General features: G+C 32.5%; 3 protein-coding genes across 8 annotated transcripts; 1 reads left to right on the top strand and 2 right to left on the bottom strand.

Moving 5' to 3' along the window:
- Positions 1-1,986: 1,986 nt before the first annotated feature.
- LOC118048044 (uncharacterized) lies at positions 1,987-4,741 on the top strand. The gene is made up of 3 exons (XM_035057560.2): positions 1,987-2,641; positions 2,749-2,934; positions 4,182-4,741. The coding sequence occupies exons 1-3, from the start codon at positions 2,180-2,182 to the stop codon at positions 4,314-4,316; spliced, it is 783 nt and encodes a 260-aa protein (XP_034913451.1). The 5' UTR covers positions 1,987-2,179; the 3' UTR covers positions 4,317-4,741.
- Positions 4,742-5,148: 407 nt separating this feature from the next.
- LOC118048041 (chloroplast processing peptidase) lies at positions 5,149-7,934 on the bottom strand. 2 transcript variants are annotated; one of them, XM_035057554.2, is made up of 5 exons: positions 7,317-7,934; positions 6,443-6,580; positions 5,931-6,017; positions 5,600-5,667; positions 5,149-5,494 (listed from the first exon to the last, which is right to left on the bottom strand). In XM_035057554.2, exons 1-5 carry the CDS (start codon positions 7,848-7,850, stop codon positions 5,362-5,364), a joined length of 960 nt encoding a protein of 319 aa, XP_034913445.1. In that variant the 5' UTR covers positions 7,851-7,934; the 3' UTR covers positions 5,149-5,361. The 2 variants fall into 2 exon arrangements, with proteins under 2 accessions (XP_034913445.1, XP_073266351.1); XM_073410250.1 differs by lacking the exon at positions 6,443-6,580.
- A 6,874-nt stretch (positions 7,935-14,808) lies between these two features.
- LOC118047931 (nudix hydrolase 20, chloroplastic-like) lies at positions 14,809-18,519 on the bottom strand. 5 transcript variants are annotated; one of them, XR_012170234.1, is made up of 10 exons: positions 18,167-18,519; positions 18,023-18,087; positions 17,736-17,925; positions 17,575-17,655; positions 17,360-17,485; positions 16,935-17,014; positions 16,667-16,782; positions 16,405-16,525; positions 15,043-15,420; positions 14,809-14,941 (listed from the first exon to the last, which is right to left on the bottom strand). XR_012170234.1 is itself a non-coding variant. In XM_035057380.2 (9 exons), exons 2-9 carry the CDS (start codon positions 18,055-18,057, stop codon positions 15,351-15,353), a joined length of 819 nt encoding a protein of 272 aa, XP_034913271.2. In that variant the 5' UTR covers positions 18,058-18,087; positions 18,167-18,519; the 3' UTR covers positions 14,809-15,350. The 5 variants fall into 5 exon arrangements, 4 of the variants coding, with proteins under 4 accessions (XP_034913271.2, XP_073266348.1, XP_073266349.1 ...); XM_035057380.2 differs by having other exon boundaries at positions 14,809-15,420; XM_073410247.1 differs by lacking the exons at positions 14,809-14,941; positions 15,043-15,420 and having other exon boundaries at positions 15,427-16,525.
- Positions 18,520-20,748: the final 2,229 nt, after the last annotated feature.

Raw genomic sequence — 20,748 nt, 5'->3', positions numbered from 1 at the left:
ATATCCTTATTTGAAGGAACCTATTAACACCAAGATCAATGATTTTTTTTATAATTGAAATTGGTGTTAACTGAAAATTTTCCTTCTCTATCTGATAACTTTTTTTCTTATCTCTCAAACCAAGAAATTAAAAATAAAAAAAAATAGATTTCTATATTAAAATTGAATATGTGAAAATAGACTCTCTTTTTTAGTATATTGTATGATAATTAAGATAACTACCATTCAAATGTTTATTTTCTAGACTTATTACAACTTGAAACATTTTATAATCACTACTTTTTCTGCAATCAATGATTATAACACTTCCTCAAGTATACAAATTGAAAGCTTGGAACCAAAATTCCTTCCTAACCAATATTTATCTTTAAGCAAGGAAGCTAAAATGACTAAGATGATGTTTATTTTTGTGTTTTAAAAATATTTTAAAAAAATTTAAAGTTTTATTTTTTTTGTTTTAAATTAATATTTTTTTTGATATTTTTAGATCATTTTAATATATTAATATATAAAAAAATTAAAAAACATATTATTTTAATATTTTCTAAATAAAATATACTTTAAAAAATAATTACAACCAACTCCCAAATATATTTTTTTTAACCCATCACCACAACATCAGTTTTCTGACTCCAATTCAAGATATGATGTAAAGATAGCAGCATAATCCAACATAGTCAGCATATATAATCGTTTTAATTACTAGATCTTGAGAGAACCACCAAAAAAAAGGGCAGCATTCCTTTTCACTTGATCCAAGAAGCCTAGTCATAATTAAAAAGGTAAGTTGTTTTTATTTTTCATTATGTTCTTTATTTTAAAGCATTGCTTAATTAATGTAATGTTATATAAGATGAGATTAATGGTTTATCTACATAGGATTCAATTTGGTAAATAGAATGTCAGTTAACAAACAAACTTAATTCAAATGGCAACATCTTTAGGTCTATTTGGGATGCAGTAGCGGTTGTAATTTAAAGTGCTTTTTATTTAAAAATGCATCAAAATAATATTTTTTAAAAATTATTTTTAATATCAATACATCAAAACAACCTAATAACATAAAAATTTATAGCCTTTAAAACTGTTGCATTGATAATTTTGCAAGGAAGAAGTTGAAATGAAAGAGGGGAAGGGAAAAGAGGAAGGTCGAGCGCCAGGTTATATATTAAATATTACCAATAAAATTATTTTGACTGTGACTCCATTAGTCATTTGTTGGTATCAATATCACGTCATTGTACAAATTACCTATTTGAATCTCGTTGTAATTCAGTTGGTAACTACGTATATAAAAACTTAAATGTCATCATATTATTTGGTTATTTTATTTTTTTTATTCCGATTATAATTTTTTTGATATATGTCAATAATATATTTTTGATGTTATTTATTAATGAGATTAGCGATGAAAAGATTTAATTGTATAAATATTATCATAAAATATTAATAAAAAAATCCGTTGATATTTTTATTTGTATTCATTTTTTGATAGTAAGATAGACACCAGGTTAGGGGGCGTGAGAGTGTTTTCAGTTTAGGGTTTGCTTATAACTTTCTATTTATACCACTATCAATTTAACGGTATTTTTAATTTTTGGTTGAAGCGGTCTGGTTCTTTGAAGCTAAAACTAAGCTTGACCGGATTTTCTTGGTTTTCTTTGAAGCGGTCAGTTTGCTCAATTTCCTTCTCGATTCGGTTTTATCAATTAGTTTTTTTTTTAAAAAAAATTTTTTTTCTTGATTTAATCATTTTTCAGTTTTTTTCTCTCCCTGTAAATAAATCAAAAGTGGTCAAATCAATGTGAAAACGAACGTAGTAAGTGTTCCCTCGTGTCGTGCCTATAGCCTCTGCCATGTCAACATTAAACGGCGAAAAGATAAAAAGGGAACGGCCAACACCTGGTCCCCGAAGCACTTTGTCGTGTGGTTCGGTTCCGAAGCTAGGCATGTAACAGTAACGCTTCTTTTCTTCGGGCCTCGTCACTCAAGTAGGGAAGGAGAGACGTGTGGAAGAACAAACTCTCTCTGCCCGCTGTCTTCTTAATAATTATTTATCTGTTTCAGTTGGAATACTTAATGAATACAAATTAAACCAAAATCATCTCTTTGCCGTTTCTTCCTTCCCTCTTCACTTCCAAACCTGAATCATTGATTCAAACTAACTTCCAAAAGAAAAATGTTGCACGGCGCCATATCGGAATCGGACATGACAAGCATGGCACCATCGTCGCCACGATCTCCAAAACGCCCCGTCTTGTACTACGTGCAGAGCCCATCACGTGACTCGCACGACGGCGATAAGTCCTCTTCAATGCAAACCACTCCTGCCTACGCCAGCCCCATGGAGTCCCCTTCCCACCTTTCTTACGGCCGCCACTCTCGGTCATCGTCCGCCAGCAGGGTTTCCGGGGGTGGTTATGGATGGAAAGGGAGAAGCAAGAGTAAGGGGTGGCCTCAGTCAAAGTGTGATGATGTTATCGAAGAGGAAGGAGATTATGATCCTTATGGAAATGGGGTTTCAAGGAGGTGGCTCTGTCAGGTTTTGATTTGGGCTTCGGGTTTTGTTTCGGCTTTCTGTGTCTTTTGCTTCATCATTTGGGGTGCCAGCAGGCCTTTCAAACCCCAAATTACTGTTAAGGTATGCACATGTTAGATTTCTCCTGGTAAATATATAATTTCTTGTGTTTCGTTATTATCTTTTTTCCTGTTTCATCTTAAAGATGACCATTTTTCCTTTATTTGCAGAGCTTGACCGTACATAATTTTTACTTTGGTGAAGGTTCGGACATGACAGGAGTCCCAACGAAGATGTTGACTGTGAGTTGTTCAGTGAAGATGAATGTGTACAACTCGGCTACCTTTTTCGGCATTCACGTCAGTTCCGTTCCTGTCAATCTTATGTATTCAGAGCTGACAGTTGCAACTGGTGAGGTAAGTTTTTCTTGCTATGATCATCAGCATCGGCTCTGCAAGTTGAGTTGATTACACAACAGTGATTTTTGCAACGATTAGGTAGAAACTACTTTGTAGCAATATGGTTATCAATTCCGTTCTAATTGGCCGGTTAGCGTTCTTTTTTTTTAAAAAAAAAAGTTTCGGAGCCTTTTCATATATATAATTTAAAATATTAACCCAACCAACATAATTTTAATTTAAATTTAAAGGTAAACTAACTTGAAATTTTAAATACAGATAAAAATATGAGTGTCAAAATATAATTTCATTGGCTTGACGAATTCAAAATCAATTTAAATAACCGATAAAAATATAATTTTACTAACAAAAATTTAAGATTATTTTTTATTTAAAAAAATTTAATATTAAGAGAATAATATATTAGATCGATCTAGGTTCAACCTGGGTTAATCTTTTAAATCTACGACCCGGGTTATTAAATCATGATAATCATAAATAAAGTACTTTAAAACAAATTATAGATCTCAATTCCCAATAAATTTATTTTTGAATGATGAAATTAAAAAAAAATTTTTTTAAAAAAAAAGACAATAAAATGGCCTAAGTACTTGGATTAACTCGAGAAACTTGTAACCCAATTCATGAGACTAGGGTAATTTCATAGAAAACAAACCAAAATAAATGAAAAAGTTTAATTCATAATCAACTAAATGGTTAAAGATGTTGAATAATAAAATTTAAAAAAAATCAATTAATTTTTTTTTAAAAAAAACTCGAGTTAACTGGGTTAACCTGTCAAACCTGTGACGTACATGAGACTGAAATAACAAAAACAAATCAAACCATAATAAATTATAAAAATCAAGTATTGGAAGGATTAAATTAGAAAAGAAAATAATTTTTTTATTAAAAAAAAATTTTTTTTATTAAAAAAAACTATTTGGCTAGAATAGAACGACCGAAATGGAATCAGAACATTTCGGTTGTTCTATTTCGACCAAAATCATTTTAAGAGATTTTGAACGAGATGGAATTTCTTCCTGTTTGTTTTTTTTTATTTTAAACTGGTACAAGATATATCAATTATTGCATAAAAAACAAAATGGTATTTAAACTGGTACAAGATATATCAATTATTGCATAAAAAACAAAATGGTATTGACAACCTTGAAGATGCCCCTTTTGATGAGTGATATTAAGTACATTTTTTCCCTTTTAAAAATTGGGCAAGCCTGTAAACACTTGCATGTTTATGCTTGCAGTTGAAAAGATACTTCCAACCAAGAAAGAGCCACCGGACCGTGTCCGTGAATCTAGAAGGAACAAAGGTTCCGCTGTATGGCGCAGGGGCGGGATTAGCAGCATCAGAAGACAACGGGGGAGCTCCAATGACTTAGTTTTTGAAGTCAGGTCAATAGGGAATGTTGTGGGAAAATTGGTGAAGCCGAGGCATAGAAGGCGCGTCGCTTGCTCTTTGGCAATTGATTCTCGTAGCAACAAAGCCATCAAATTTAAGGAGGATTCGTGCACGTACCTTTGAATGGCGAGGTGGTTGATTTATCTTCCCATATGGAAGAAGAATACCATCCACTGCCTAATCAATACGAGCCCTAGAATTTGTTGCTTTAGGCACATGAAATCATGTCAACTATACAACTGTATATAGAATAAGTCCATGCTCTGGTGTTTGACGTTTTTGTTTTCTTGTTATGCTATGTCTAAAGATGACTTGAGCTATACAGTCGGCCTTGATATCCTGTGTGCGAGACTGTGAGGTACAGAGGAGAGACAATTACAAATTAAGAAAATCACTTCATGTGTAGATTAGCTGGTTCAAGGAATCATTAGGCACTCCTGAAACAGTACTCTTCACTTACAGAAAGTGGGAGACTCGCCATGATAACTACCGAATGAAGGAACACTACTCTAGGCTTGAAGCATGATCCTACATGGCAATTGAAATTGAAACAACTCAAACAGTGCATTCAACATGCAACTTCTCATTGCCTTCTGGAATCTCAAAGAGCCCAGACGGTTTTTCCCGGAATTAAAAATACACCATAGGACCCACTTTTAAAGCCAAATGGGTAAGAATGTTCTGATAAACTCAAGTTTAACTTATTTGCATTCTTGCTCATGCTGGAATCAGATCAAATCATTTGCCATTTTTTGAGTGTGCATGCGCACGCAAGTGTGGTGTGTCGGTTTATGTGCGCGTGTGAGAGAGTGTTTGCTTCATAAAATACAATTCAATTCTGTAGATCAATACAGGTATGACTTACAATTACATCAAGGTCATTAGAAAGGGGCAAAAAAAACTTTCCCCAGTAAGAACTGCCTCTATCAAGCGAAGAATGCTCTAACAGATCTTGTTAAAAAATGGTGACAAGATTAAAGGCTAAAAAAAAATAAGACAGAATACAAAGATTGTGAATATCCAAACTATTTAGATGAAGAAGTGCTATCCTGCTTATCAACACCACAGCCAGTCTCAAGAACTGTGCGGCCAATCCTATAAGGAGGCCAATAGCGGAAGATTGATCTTCCAATTATATTCTTTGCAGGAAGGGGACCCCTAAAAGATTCATAATTCCAGACATCAACAATGTTATTTGAAAAGGGAAAAAAATATATAAAAAGCTAGGCATACTCTAGCGGTTGTAAGTTCAGGAGCCATTACCATACGTGTGAGTCATAACTGTTATTGCGATTGTCGCCCATCACAAAAACAGAGTTCTCAGGTACATGCTGCGTTACAAAGCAAAGAAATAAGTGATGGGTTATAACAAGGGGGAAAATGGTACATTTCCATGCAAACACGCTGCAAGGCAAGAAGTTCAGAATTTAACTTCTAAGCTGTAATTTCACTATGATGACAGTTAGGAGTTCTTAGTGAAACTGTATACATGTTGGCCAACTACCAACCACAAACCTCCTCCTATAACTTGGTTGGGATAAAAGAACATCCAAAAATTAAGAAATGAGATGCCGATGATAGCGTTGATACTTACAATGGGTGTCAACTCATACGAAGGAGGTTCAAGAATAAACTTTTCACTTCTCACAACTCCATTTACTGTAAGCTTCCCCTCATGAACCTGCAATCAAACCATGGGCCATGTTTGAATGCAATAATCAAAACATTCCAAGAGAAAATTTGAAATGTAAATTTTGTAAGATAGACATGTTCACTCGGAAAGACAGGCATTTTGTAAGATAGACATGTTCGACAAGCATCATTTCCCTATGCTCTCACTGTTTTTTGAACTAGAAGGCACGTTAATCACATTATATCCAAATGTATTGAGACATGAGGTTCTATAATCCTGCAAAACATCATTATTTGGTGCACATCATCCCCATCATTGTCATCATAAATAAACAAAATTTGATTTTGCACCCTTCCCCCTCTCAAAATCTCAAAAATAAAATTCTAAAATGAGAGTGAAGTGTCTTATGAATAATAAAAACACAGAACTGATGATATGATTACTTAGCAAAAGTGCCTTCTTTGGTAGCTGACCTCCACGGTATCACCTTCCTTTGCAACAATTCGTTTTATGAAGACATCATCATCTGTGTATCCAACTTCCTGGAGGACTGGTGGACTTTTGAAGATCACTATATCATTTACACATGGCTTTCTGAAATAGTATGAAACCTGACAATTTCACGTAACATATCTTATGCATGATATTTCATAAGAAAATTAGTCATTTCAACATTTTCACATCGAGATTCAAGCAAAAACATGAAATTCCCGAACATGGCTCATAGGGCCAGGAAGCACGGACCTTTCTTTCCAAAATCAGAGGATCAACCATTAGGCATTCATAAAATTTGATAATTGGCAAATGTTATACAATTCAGTCAGTTCTTTGGGTTTTATGGTATGTCTGAACTAATTCTCAGTATGGCAACCCTTTTTAAATCTGGAAATCTAGAACGTAGAAAAATCTCACTTTCCGGAGAAAAATTGTTGTGCCATTCACTAAATGTAACGTGAAGAAAACTCATTCTGATTGTAGCACAAACAAAGGCAATAAGTTCCTACATAGCCTTCCAGGATTGACACTAACACACTTTCCTCATTCATGCAACATCTTGTATAAACTTTGATAGCCTCCCAAAAAATTTCAGTGCACTCCACAATAAATTGGAATCTAAAGTTGTTCCCTCGTACTTGCTAATTACCACTAGGCTAAACGCCCAATGGTTAAAATCCCTCATTATTCAGAAAAAAACTTCGTCTAATGAGACATCAAGACAATAAACCTTTGCATCAACTTGCAATCTCCGTGACTGAAATGTGCCTCAGTTCAGCATTAAATTTACTCCCACAAAACCTCATTAACATCATAAAAGGAAAGAAAGAAAAGGAAAGGAAGTCATGCTACCTTCTCTGAAAAAACACGATCGCCAACATCAAATGTTGGATACATGGACAGAGAAGGAATGAATCTTGGCTCTGCTACAAAAGAACGAAATGCAAGGGAAACAGCAACAGCAGCAAACACAGTCTTCGCATCATCAGTAGTGAAATTTAACCACTCTGGCAAAATCCCATCTTTTTTCTCCATCTCCCCATCACCATCACCATCATCCCCACCTCCACCTCCACCTCCACCTCCCCCGCCATCACCACCAGAATCCACAACTGCTTTAGTCTCTTCATCAGAATCCTTAACCCCATAACAAATTAATCTCTGAAATTGAACCGAAAGTTTTAATCTTAGTGAGGTTTTAAGTTTCAAGTTGGAGTTTTTGGGGAAAGAGAGGAAATGGGTATGCGTTGATTTTACAGGATAAGGGGTTTTGGAGAAAGATTTTGGGTAGAAATTAGGGTTTTTGGAGCATTGGAGTGAAAGGGGAATAGGGTTTATGAAGTGGGAGGAAGGCAAAGGGGATAGAATTTGCAGAGATATCATCATCTCTGCTCAAACTTCAGAATTAGGTCCCAGTTTGAAAATCAAAAGTTTCATATTGTAGGGAGTTGGGAATAGCGGGTCTTGGTATTTTCCTATTGGCTGATGCTTTCTTGTAGTTGCTAACAATACGTTTTTTACAAAAATATTTTTATATTAAAAATATTCTTTTTTTATTTTTAATATAATATATAAAAATATATTTTAAAAAATAAAATCATTTTAATATTTTTTTATGAATATTAAAAAAATAATTCAAACAAGCCATAATATATCACTACATAAATCATAATTTTAAATTTGACCATTATAACTTCACTTTTTCAAATATAGAGTTGACAGTGACACTTTTACCCGCACATGTCTTTCCAAGAACCATAGTTGTAAAAGAGAAATCAAAGGGTTCTTGCCCAGCAGTCTCAAGGTGCTCTGTCATGGCACTATCAAAACCAATAACACAACCACCATTTCTACCTCACAGCTGCTCAGCTAATCCCAATCTATATAAAACCTGTGTGACAACAACATTACAAGGAAGTCTGCCCAAGTCTATGTGCAAACCGTAAAAATCTCACCCTAATCATCTGAAGCTTTTCACGTGTCTCATCAAACTCTTACTATTCCCATTTCTAGGATCTTCAATCTGTTGTGATTGTGTATGAGAAATAGTTTGTTTAGCACGAAGTTGCGAGGTTGCCCTAGGTGTAGGTTCCAATTGTGGTGCAGCGCACCCAAGGCCAGCTGGAGGAGAAGGTGAGGGGGCTACAGTCAGAGACTTTGCAAATGAAGATGCAATCTTAAAGCCAATAATTTTTTTTTAATTTTTTCAAACTCGGTCCGAATTTACTGAGTATGACCGATTTTGCTAGTTTTCGAGTTTTTTTTACCTAATTTCACATATTATATATGTGTTGACTCGTAAAATCATATGATTTTACAAGTCAACTCACAAGTTTGACAACCATGGATTTTTCTATAGAAGTGACTATCTTGGCTTTCTCTATCACTGCTTATTAGCAAATGAATCCATAAATAAGAAAAACAAAGAATAATGTAAAACAACAACTTTCAAGCTTAATTTGGACATGAAATTGATCTCAATTGAAAAAGAGAAACTACAATTTTGAAAACCTAAAATTTAAAGTTAAACTCTAACGAGAGAATTCTTATTCGATAAAGTATAAATGTCAAAATGACTTACATAAATAGTATTTATAAATGTTAAAATAAGAAGTGAAACTGACCTAGCTAATAAATCTTGAATTAAATAAAATTTGCAAACCTAATTAGAAAATGAATCAATAAACAACAAGGAAAATAAAAAATGGTGAGAACAACAACATCCGAGCCTTATTTAGGCCTATAAAAAATCTAAATTGTAAGAGAGAAACTAGTGTTTTGTAAAACCTAATATTACATTAATCAACTTAGAGTCCATTATGTGTGAATCCTATGATGATTACACGAAGATAAACATAGGTAGATAAACTATTAATATTTCACACTTTGAATTAAGGTAATACATATGGGTCTGTTGGAGGACATACATATAACAACCTCGATTTCCCACATCCTTTTTCGCGATACATTGGAAATTTTCAGGTAATATATATTAATTTATCACCCTAAAGTCGGTACACTTCATTTTTGTTATTATACATCTAACTCGACAGTCAGTACAATAGCGCTACTAACTCTATTCAAACCAGCTAGCCCACTATATTTTCCTCGACATAAACATTCACAATTACACAAGCACAAGTACATTTATAGAAAATACCATTTATTTAACTCTAACAAGTATTCTAAAAACAAAAGTTTGACGTGTAAGACACCTACCTAATGCTTGAACTCGCACAAAAGTCCCATGCTACTGAACAGATTCTGCAATCTCTCCTGTATCATTAAAGATACATATCAAATGTGGCTCCACCATAATTGAAAATTCCATTCTAAAATTCATTTAAATTTAGAATCGCATGACACATGCATTCGCATATTTATTTATTTATTTCCTTTCTTTTCATGACTTGTTTTTCCAGACTGAATATCTTTAAACATGACCTAACAATCTTATTTTATTTTATTTTATTTTTGTCTACTCAATCCATCATGTACAGACTTAGTAACATCACATCTTTGCATTTATTCATACCATTGAAACTAATTCATTTTCCTTATCAAACCAACTCTTGGCCGAATGACTTTATTTTTTATTTATTTATTTTCATGATAAGTTTTTCAATTCTTTTTCATAAGTCCACTTTACTTCATCATAATTCCATGTACGCCTTAATTTAACATTTTCCTCCCATTTTATTATCCATTTGGACAGCATTAAAATTCCACAAAATAAAATTTTCGTCACATTAATCTATTATTTCAAACATAACACAATTCATTTGGCATTCAACAAACCACAATCCCATAAAAATCCCCATAACATTAGGTCGAATAAACTCAAGTTCAAGATTTCCATTTTTGATTGGATTCCATATTATGATGAAAATTTGGATCTTTTTCAAATTCTTCCAATTGACACTCTACCTTATTTTCTTTATACAAATATATGCATCCATACCTAATTTTCATAGAAAATGAATCAAAGTCTTATCTCCTTATTTTTTCTTCATTTAATCGAATGCCTTCATTCATGGTGAGGGATGATTCCCTTTTTAATTATTCCAGATAAACCTTTACCAATTCATTTCATATCTATTCTAACCTTATTCAACTTAAATTCCATAGCAATTAAAACAATTAAGCTCATCCTCTCATTTATATGTCTAGGCTGAATCTTTACATTAAATGGAGGATAAAGTTTTATTTCAATTACCACTAGACCTAATCCTTTTTAACGCCTAAAAACATATATCCATTAAATCAACAAACTCAATGTCCCTTCATCCAAATTTCAAAACTTCCCTAACACATTTTACAACACAATTAATCTATAACAACACTAATAACAAGAACACATTTTACCATTACATCTTACATAAACCGTACACCCACACAATTCTAATTTTATCAAAACATGTAATTAAATCAAGCTTCCTAAATGTTTTACTAAGACTAACAATAGATTCAAATAGAAACAACTCATCCACCTTTGATTATTTCCTTGAACCCAACGGTCAGAATATATATCATTGTGTTATGTATAATATATCTCAAAATAAAAATAATCCAACGGTTGGATCTTAATAGATCTGAATAAAACCAAACTAACCTGAAAATGGACAAGCTACTATTCAACATCAACCAAACCTTGCCGGAGAGTGTGTTTCCGATCTCCACTGTCCAGAATGAAGGCCACATCTAGGCGCACCACACATCAAAAAATAGGCACGATCCAACGGTGAAAGAGAGAGAAATCGGCCGGTGACCAAAACTGCCCTGTAGGTATATTTCCTTTTGTTTTCCAGGACACTTCCGATGATGTTTTCTGTTCCATGGATTATGTTCCTTCAAATACCTCCGGTCAATTAATAGACGAGTGTGAGAAGAACAATATAGCCAAAAATAAACATGATCCAACGGTGAATTCCAGAGATATGGCCACCGGAGCATTATTGGTTCATCCAAATCCTACACCTCTCCGTAACCGAATTCTCTATTATCTCTTACCCCGTTATTTATTTATTTATTTAATATGGTGGCCTTTTGCTGTTTTTAAAGGCACCATTTTTTCCTAATAACATTTATGTCCCTCATTTATGTATTTATATATTATTTGTTTTTTTTTTTCATGTAAATCATCTGTTTCTGCTTAAATCATTAGTCTTTACCAAACTCTCATTGGGATGATATCTTTCACCAATGTAGGAAAACATATTAATAGATTTCATGCAAAATTTCAACCTAATCCGATGATTGAATTGAGAGCTCTGCTTTCTAATGTAAAATTGGTCAGTTTATGACTTTTTGTCATCTATCCAAATTTTCTTGTTCAATCTTCACATAAAATAATATCAATTATCCTTTTAAACCTTTAAGGTCATTTTTATTATTTTGGAATATATTCATTTTGTTATTTCTCTCATTATTTTATTCATCAAAACACGTTACCAGTTTTTCTATCTTTATAAATTCTAAAATAAAATTCATTTTATGGAGGTCATCCCCTCCAATATATATCACTTTTAGTCTTACGTTTACATGGCAGGTTATGCATCCGCATAATTAAATCATAAATTTTCTAGGATTTCACACATACAGTCAAACTAACTAGAGTAATTCATGATGGTAATAATACACGTGGTCAAATCAGCTAGGGGTAATTTAATTAAAAAAAAACCTTGGCAATGACACTAATTAAATGATGACATGAAGAATTCCATCACAAGCCATGAGTGATAAAAGAAATACCTTATGATGATATTGATGCACATGTGCTTTTTGATGAGTGTTAAAAAGATAAACATATCCAGATCAACTGGGAGCAATTTTGTTTAAAAGAATAAGTTGATGACCAATTCAGAAGTTAAGAGTGAAAGGCATAACTATTTCATTAAGAAAAACAAAAGGTGGGAAAAGATGAATGAATATTACACTTAGGGGCACAATCCATATAGGAAAAACATTATGGCTAAAAGATGGTTTGTCACTTTTCAAGATATGGTCAACTAATCAAAATTTTTTATAGTGAACTTAAAAGGGCAATGGTTGTTACATAAGGTTCAGATTGTAATGAGACATGATTTACACAAGCAAACTTGAGTAAGTCGGTGGGTCAAGCGATCAAAAGAGATTAAATTCAAAGTAGCGAGTCTTACTACAAACAAGAAAGATAGATTGAAAAAGAGGAGGGCTTATATTTCCATATAAGTAAAAAAAGCATGAATTTCATCTGACCCAAAATGTTAGTATTGTGTAATGTTTTACAAAAAAAAATTTTAATATAAAAATCTCATATTGAGTCTAGTAAGACTCTAAAACATTTTAACCTAGCAAGGTTTGTTGCAATTTTAAAGCCTAATAAGGCTCAAATATATTTTAAGTCCAGCAAGACTCTATTTTTTTTTTTTTTGCTTTTGTAGCTTTTCAAATTTTTTTCACAAACACTATCTTTTATTTACAAGCAACATAAAACCTTTTTTTTATAAGACTTTGTTCCATAAGAATTGTAAAGTAGGGGCAACTATAATAACTCAATTTTTACCCCCCTTGAATTTTTCAAGAATTTTTAGAAAAAAAAAAATGTCTTCAAAATCATTTAAAAAAAAAAAATATTCAAAGAAAAAATATTTCAAAAATAAAATTTAATTTCAGGTTGAAATCAGGCAAGAATTTAATTTGTATTTTGCTTAGGAAGTCATGTGGGCATGTAATTTTAATTGAAGAAAAATGGAATAAATAGGTTGAAATCGGTCATAATTGAAAATATTAGATGACCAATGACCAAAAAAAAGTGGCAAGGTTTGGAAGCTTAATTCAGTCAATTAAGAGAAACCCAAAGACTTAAATGAAAGTGGAGGAGCTAAATGAAAAATTGAAACTTAGGTCATGATTGCACAAATTGGAAAGCTAATAAGCTAAATGAAAGTGGAGGAAACTTGGAAGGTTGCAATTGATTTAATTAGGGATCCAATTGAAGAGAATTTTAATATTTGGAATGAATTTTGATTGAAATTACATAATTTGAAGAGTCAGGGACCATATTGCAATGCATGGTAAAACTTAAGGGTCTAATGAGAAATGCTTGAGGGCCAAATTGAAAGGATTTTCAAAAAAAATAAAGCCAATTAGAGATTTAATTATAACTTTCATAAATCATGGGCTACAATAGAAAGGAAGCCGTAATTCAAGGACTATTTTGATTTTTTTAAAATGACACCATTTCACTTAGAAAGAATCCAATTTGAGCATTGTTCAAAAAACTTAGAATTTTATTTAACTCGCAGTTGTGATGATTTTACAATAAACTCCTTGATTAAAATGTATTCTCAACACATTCTAAACATTGATTGATTTGCATTTTGAATAAAGAAAGTATAGCTTTTAAAAGCATTTTGTTTTTTAATGCATAAACATACACAATCGCTAACCGGAACATTCCTTACAATCTCCCTGAAATATTTTCAAAAGAGTGAAAGTTTATGCATTTTATGAAAGTTTATGCATTTTATGCAAGCTAAGATATGTATTTATAAAATGAAAGTGATTAATAAGCTCAAAAAAATGTCTAAAGGATTCAAACAACTTAGAATCACTTCCCGACACTCCTACGATCGATGTTTATGTTTTCAGTGGATTTTGTACATCACATCATATAAAACTCTTGTTCTTGATGCTTAGCTTTCTATCGTCATCTTTTCCATAAACTTGCCCCACCCTTGATCGTAAGTTCTTTGTTTGCACTTTTTTCTTTTTGTTTCACCATGATTTTATTTGTTTTGGATATATATTTTTTTATGTGCCCCTTAATGTCAAGACAAGTCTTTCTAGTTGTTAAGAAAAGTATAGCTTTTTTATTATTAAATGGTCCATCACTTTATGAATAATTTATGTATTAGCATATAAGATTTTAAAAATAATTTTGCTCATTAGTATCGATATTAAATGAGAATGAGATATTTTTTATTATAGGATTTTTACATAATTTTTAAATTTTATTATTTTCATGTTTTTTTTATATATATAGATGTGTAAAAGTAAAAATAATCAATTTAAAAATTTTATATTTAAAACATGCTTTCTTGATCATAATAGGTTATTACTTAAAAACCAATTTTTTTTAATAAAAAAATATTTTCATCAAAATAAAAATAAATGCATAAATAAATAAAATTAGATTTTTAACTCTATATAAAAATACATGAATCAAATAAGATAATTTTTATTAAAAAAAATAAGTTTTCTATATAATTTTATTATAATATTTATTGAAAATATTTTATTATTATTGTATAATTAAATAAAAAAATAGAATTCAAAAGGTTCCCACCATGCTCGCCGCGTCTACAATAAATTTGGATTCCTCTTTGATGATAAAACGAGAGAAGCAAAACTCAAATTTGGCCTCCTGGACAGGTGCAAACCAAATGTCCTCAGCACTATCATCCGTGATCCCAAGGACCTCATCATGCTCTTGCCTGTCTTAATGTAATTAAGAACAATTACAGCATCTTTAATGAAATTCAGCATCTATTTTTAGCAGTGAAATCTTTCGAAATGACTAAAAACTGGCATTTACCGTCAAGGCGAAGGACTTTTTCAACACAGCAGGCAGGAAAAAGTGGAGGTCCAGATATTACATGCTTTCCCTTTTTTTCTCTTTTCTTTTCTTTTTCCTTAACCTTTGCTTGGGCACTTCAGATCCATTGACGTGATTCACCTCCAAACAGCAAGCTGCCTGCACCTTCCAACCACCATAAAAGAAGTCTCCGGCAAACAAACTTCTTGTTGCAAAAGAGAGGATATTCAACCACACAGGACAGCTTATATATATATTTTCCCCTTCTTTTTGTTGAAGTTTAGATATTCAACAAAGCGAGAGCATATTTAGGAAGTATCTCCACTTCTCAAACTTTGTAATAGATCCAAGTATCCCAAGCATTCAGGACCAATATAACTGCAATGAATACAGATATCAATTAATTTTAGAATGAGAATCGCAGTGGATGTTTTCATTATTTGCTATTTGTTTAAAAGGCATATTACAACAACCATTCCACAAAACTAAATCATGAAAAGAAAGATTTAGAAGAAGTGTCCTCGAGTTCCGCCGCAATTGATTTTCTCTGCATGTAAGAATGATATGGCTGAAAACCCATCAAGATAGTATTATATAGCAGTGATGGTGGAGGTTAAGGGGAATGCACCATGATCTACCTCATCGCTCCTTGTGTTCCAATGATCTAGAAAGAACGCAAGCTGAAATTCACTCTACTCAACCTTTCTGTAACAAGGTCTAATGATCCAGGATATTTGAGTAAAAACTGATGTTAAGCAAGTTCTCACAGGATCTAATACAAGTTTCCAGAAGTGGAGTAATTGAAGGAAATCCAACGTAGAAACTAGAATTTACACCAGAACAATACAATTATGAAGATTTTATGCTCCGCCTTACATCACAGAGGCAGTAACAAACCTATACCTTGCTCTGACACTGCTTATAACTTTCAGAAGTCAGAACCTCATCTATAGACTTAAGTAGGCCATTATCTTCTTCAGGAAATATCAAAGCTGTATAGAAGCCCAAACTTTGAGCATAAAGCTCTTATTGTGGGGAAGGAAATAATGTTTCAGGTGAAGGGATGGAAAGGCGATATAAAGAGTGAAGCTCCAAGACATTAATTTGTGTGATTCTTGTGGCAAGTCATGGGTGTTCTGGTCTTAATGAGAGCTGGAAGACAGAGATAAGCTTGTAGGTGCCCCTATTGTTTGTCTAATTACAGGCAGAAAATGACTAATGAATGTGATTATCTTCTCACCATGACGAGGTGGGTCATAATAATATAGGTGGCAAAGAAAAATTAGTTTATCTTTTAAAGTTAAATGAGTGACCGCTAAATGAGTGTGAAAATAAACAAGGGAAACAATAGAGAAGAAATACCCGTGTCGAAACAGAAAATCCATGATAACAAGAGAGCAATTAGGCTTGAAAAATTGGGTCCTCCGTATTACATTTGCAACATTTTCCACTGGGATCAACTTGAAACTCTCCACTTCCCCATCTGTCACAGTTTGATACGCCAATAATGGTAAAGATAACATGAAATGTCAAAAACACAATCCTCAAATTTCTAGGCATATTTAAAAGGCTTGAAGAATTGACATATAATTACAGCTGAAAACCTGAGCTTTCACAGTTTTACCTTGATTCTTGGGAATAAAACCACCAGGGAGTTCTAAATCATAACAAAATAGAACACCCCTCTCGTATCTATACCCGTCAACATGCACATAAGAAACAGCACCGACTGACATGGCTCTGTAAAGAAGAAACATAGACCCATCATCAGAACGAGAGTGGTTGCAACCAAAACAACTTGATCAAAGGATCTGTTCCTGCTGCACCAAGATTCAGCTTCCCAGACAATACAAGGCAGGCTGAACATAATTCATCAGAAGAAGAAAACTTACTGATTAGAAAGGGATAGAGGAATCCCTGCTTCCTCTTCACATTCTTTTATAAGATTTGCAACACAAGACATCCCATGAGGCTGTCATTACCATAATGTAAGAGTTGGCTCAGAAATGAAGTGACAATTCTATGGCATGCTTATTTTTGCTAGTTGCCGCTACTAAAGGAAATGGATTGCAAATATTGTAATCATCCGGGATTTAACATTGACATTGCACACTCCAAGTTCAGTTCAGAGTTCACCTACCACTTGGTCGTCATAGTATTCAGAGCATTCAAATGTTAAAAATAAATAAATAAATAACGGAATCTTCCCTTCGTCTTAATCTGACAATGCAAACCAGATACCAATTTCATTGAATGGTATACAAGTAAGAATGTGGATTACAAAAGTAACTGATGAATATCATAGACAGTTACAAACCAGCCCACCAGCAACAAGATGATCAAGCATCCCAGGAAAAGTTTGTTTCATTGGACTTCTCTTTCCTATCCATAAGAATTTCTCCCCATCTCTTTTCACAAAACCATTCATATGAACTCCATATGCCTATTCTCATAGAGTTGAAAAGAGAGAAAAAAATTAATTAATTCTAACAAAAAGAAAAAAAATGAAGCAAAGAAATAAGAAGCACAAACCTTAATTCCAAAATAAGTAGCAGCAGCACGTTCAACGGAAAAATAGGGGGGCGATCCGAACGAAGGTGCGACAGGGTACAACTGATTGAAAATCAACGAGTAAACAGCCAATACAGCAAGAAAAAAAAAAAGAAGCTCCACGGGGTTGATGATCTTTATACCTCATTTCGTATTCCTGGAATCAGCTCCTTTTCTTCTTCTGCCAAGCATTTGATTACATTTCCAACAACTCTGGTTCTTTCCTCTGGCGTGCTTAGTGTTTTATTTAAAGTCACATTGGTGCCAAAACGAGAATCACTTGGCACAAAAACAAACACGTCCTTAAACCTCCTCAAATAATTATCAAAAAAACTGTCATAAATCAAAATTAATTCATCAATTTGAATTTCCCATTTTCTTAAAATGCAAAAAAACCAAAAAAGAGGGAGGGAGGGAGAGATAGCCTTACCCGTTATGTATGCAACCAACTATTTGATCCTCCATCACCAATGGAATAAATTCAGATTTTATCTCCTGCAAATATTAAAAATTATACAGTAAAAAATATTGTTGATTGACCAAAACACAAAGGAAAAGAGAGCTCGCTCTATACGGAGGAGCCGCGATTGCAGTATTTGATCTTTTCGAAGAAGCCAGAGAGATCTGAAGAATCATTTGGGGCATAGTCAGGTTGAGAGGCTTGAACGACGTCGTCCCAAGTGAAGCTGGTAAGTGATGATACAGAGCGACAAGTAAAAGCAGAACAAATGCTTCCTCCCTCCTCCTCCTCCTCCTCCTCTTGTTGTGATTGGTTTATAGAGAAAAGGTAACGAGAATCCGATTTTGTTAGGAAGGGCGAGAGGAATTATCATGGCCATCATCACCGGAATTATGTGGGGGCTGTGGACTCTGCCGTACGCGCCAGAACAGAGATGGGTGTTTCAAACTTCAAACGTGTATCTCCCGCATAAATTGGGGGGGGGGTGTTGTTCGGTAACGGCCTTCTTTAAAATTTTGAAAACAAAATTATTTAAAAAACAAAAACAATTATATATATATATATATATATATATATATATATTCATATTAATACCACTAATATTAAAGTAATTTTGAAAAATAAATTATTTTAATATATTTTTAATAAAAATGTATTAAAATAATAATTTTTATTTTTAAAAAACCTTAAAAGAATATTAAAAAATAAAAAAATATTAATTTTTTAAAAATATTATTAAAAACATAAAAACAAACTTTCATTTACTATCCAATGATTATTTAGGCATCTAAAAGATAAGGTGACTTGTTCGAGCATCTCCAACGCATGAGCTAAATAAAAATCCAAATATTAAATAATGTATTTTTAGCTTTTACTTTTTTATTTCTTCACTCCAATGCAGCACCCAAACAAATAGCTATTTTAGCTATTTGTTCACTGGCCAGCCATTTCTACATTTCCCTGTAGAAATGGTCAAAACAAATAACTGGTGGCCAACGACTATTTTTATAGCCTTTGGCCAGCAACTCTTTTTTTTTTCTTTAAATGCAGGAGGAAAGAACTTGTAGTTTTAAAATTTTATATTATGCCTCACCCTTCTCTCAAATTTAGAAAAACAAGAATCAATTATTCTCCAGTTAATTAATAATATCGATTGTGTTAATTATTAAAAAGATATGTTTGTTTAAAAGCTTTTTTCTATTTTCTCTTTTATATCTCTTGATGTTTTAGACCTTTTGTTGTTAATTTAATATTTGTGATGATTTTTATTTCTTTATTATTTTATGTTTTTAATATGGGTTAAGGAAGACAATTTTTATTTATGTTGTTATCTTTGATAAAATTGAGAGGAATTAGTAATGGTAGTTGATATTGATAAAAAGATAGAGTGACATATTTAAAATTTATTTTTGATTGTCTGTTTTAATTTGAGGTCAATTATATTTTGTCTTGTTGAAAATGCAATTAAACCAGTATATCAATTCTCTTTTAGTTCCAAAAAATGGTCAAATTGTTATGTTAGAACATGTAGGAGGCAATGCTTATTATTAATTCACATGTATGGAAACTACAAAATTGTTAGACATTGAATGTGAGCTTTTTTTACACTCTCTTATAAGGTTTTAACTTGAGTTTTTTTTTTTTTTTAATGTAGATGGATTCAAATTTTCCAAGCTCTTTTACCAACTTTCTTATGAGTGAGTCAAAAGTTATTCTCTCTCAACCAAGTGATTCTAATAAAATAATTGATGACTTAACATACTCGAATTTAAATGTCCATTCGGCAAAATAAACACAAAGAAGTAAAAATTTCTCACCAGAGGAAGATTGTTTACTTATCTCTACATGGCTACATACAAGCAAGGATCCAATTACAGGAGTTGAACAACAAACAAAATAGTTCTGGGCTCGCGTACATGCTTACTTTGTAGAGAATGGAGGAAACTTGAATAATTGTTCCCAAATAAGCATCTCAAGTAGATGACAAGAAATAAATAGAGAAGTCAGTAAATTTGTTGGATTTGTTACTCAAATTGAAAATCGTCAGCAAAGTAGAATGACCGAAGAATCAAGGGTAATTTTAATATTCATTTCTATATTAAATTGTTTAACACATATTTTAACATTATTTAATTAATTTATTTTTTTACCAGATTAAAGATGCTCGGCAAATATATGCTTCTTGCGTTGGAAAACGATTTCAACTAGAACATTGTTGGGTTATCTTAAGAAAAGAACCCAAATGGCAATTTGAGCGTGCAAGTCAACATCAAAGGTCAAACAAGAAACAAAAAAGTCATGTCAATACAAGTCCGACTTCATCAACTCCATCTACCCCTGATTCTGTTAGTTTAGGAGAAGATAGTAAACCATTAATTTATCAAGATAGACCAATTGGTCAGAAGGCTGCAAAGGAATGACTTAAACATAGACAAGGAAAAGATAAAGTTGGGGAGGTAACTGTAACGAATCTCTCACAACAATTTAGTGATACTCTAATTGAAATTGAGGATCAGAAGAAACAAGACAGGAAAATTATGTTAGAGCAACAAGCCATGATGATTCAACAAACAGGATTGAGAAAAAAGAACAAATTATAAAAATAGATATTTCTAATTTGGATCCAATTTCTGCAGTGTATTTTCAAAATAGAAAGTTAGAAATTATGCAAAAGAGGGGTTTTAATTTTTAATTAA

Source organism: Populus alba, chromosome 6 (genome assembly GCF_005239225.2).
Source record: "Populus alba chromosome 6, ASM523922v2, whole genome shotgun sequence".
NCBI lineage: Eukaryota > Viridiplantae > Streptophyta > Magnoliopsida > Malpighiales > Salicaceae > Populus > Populus alba.
Note: the sequence above shows the minus strand (reverse complement) of the source record. Positions and strands in the feature narration are given on the sequence as shown.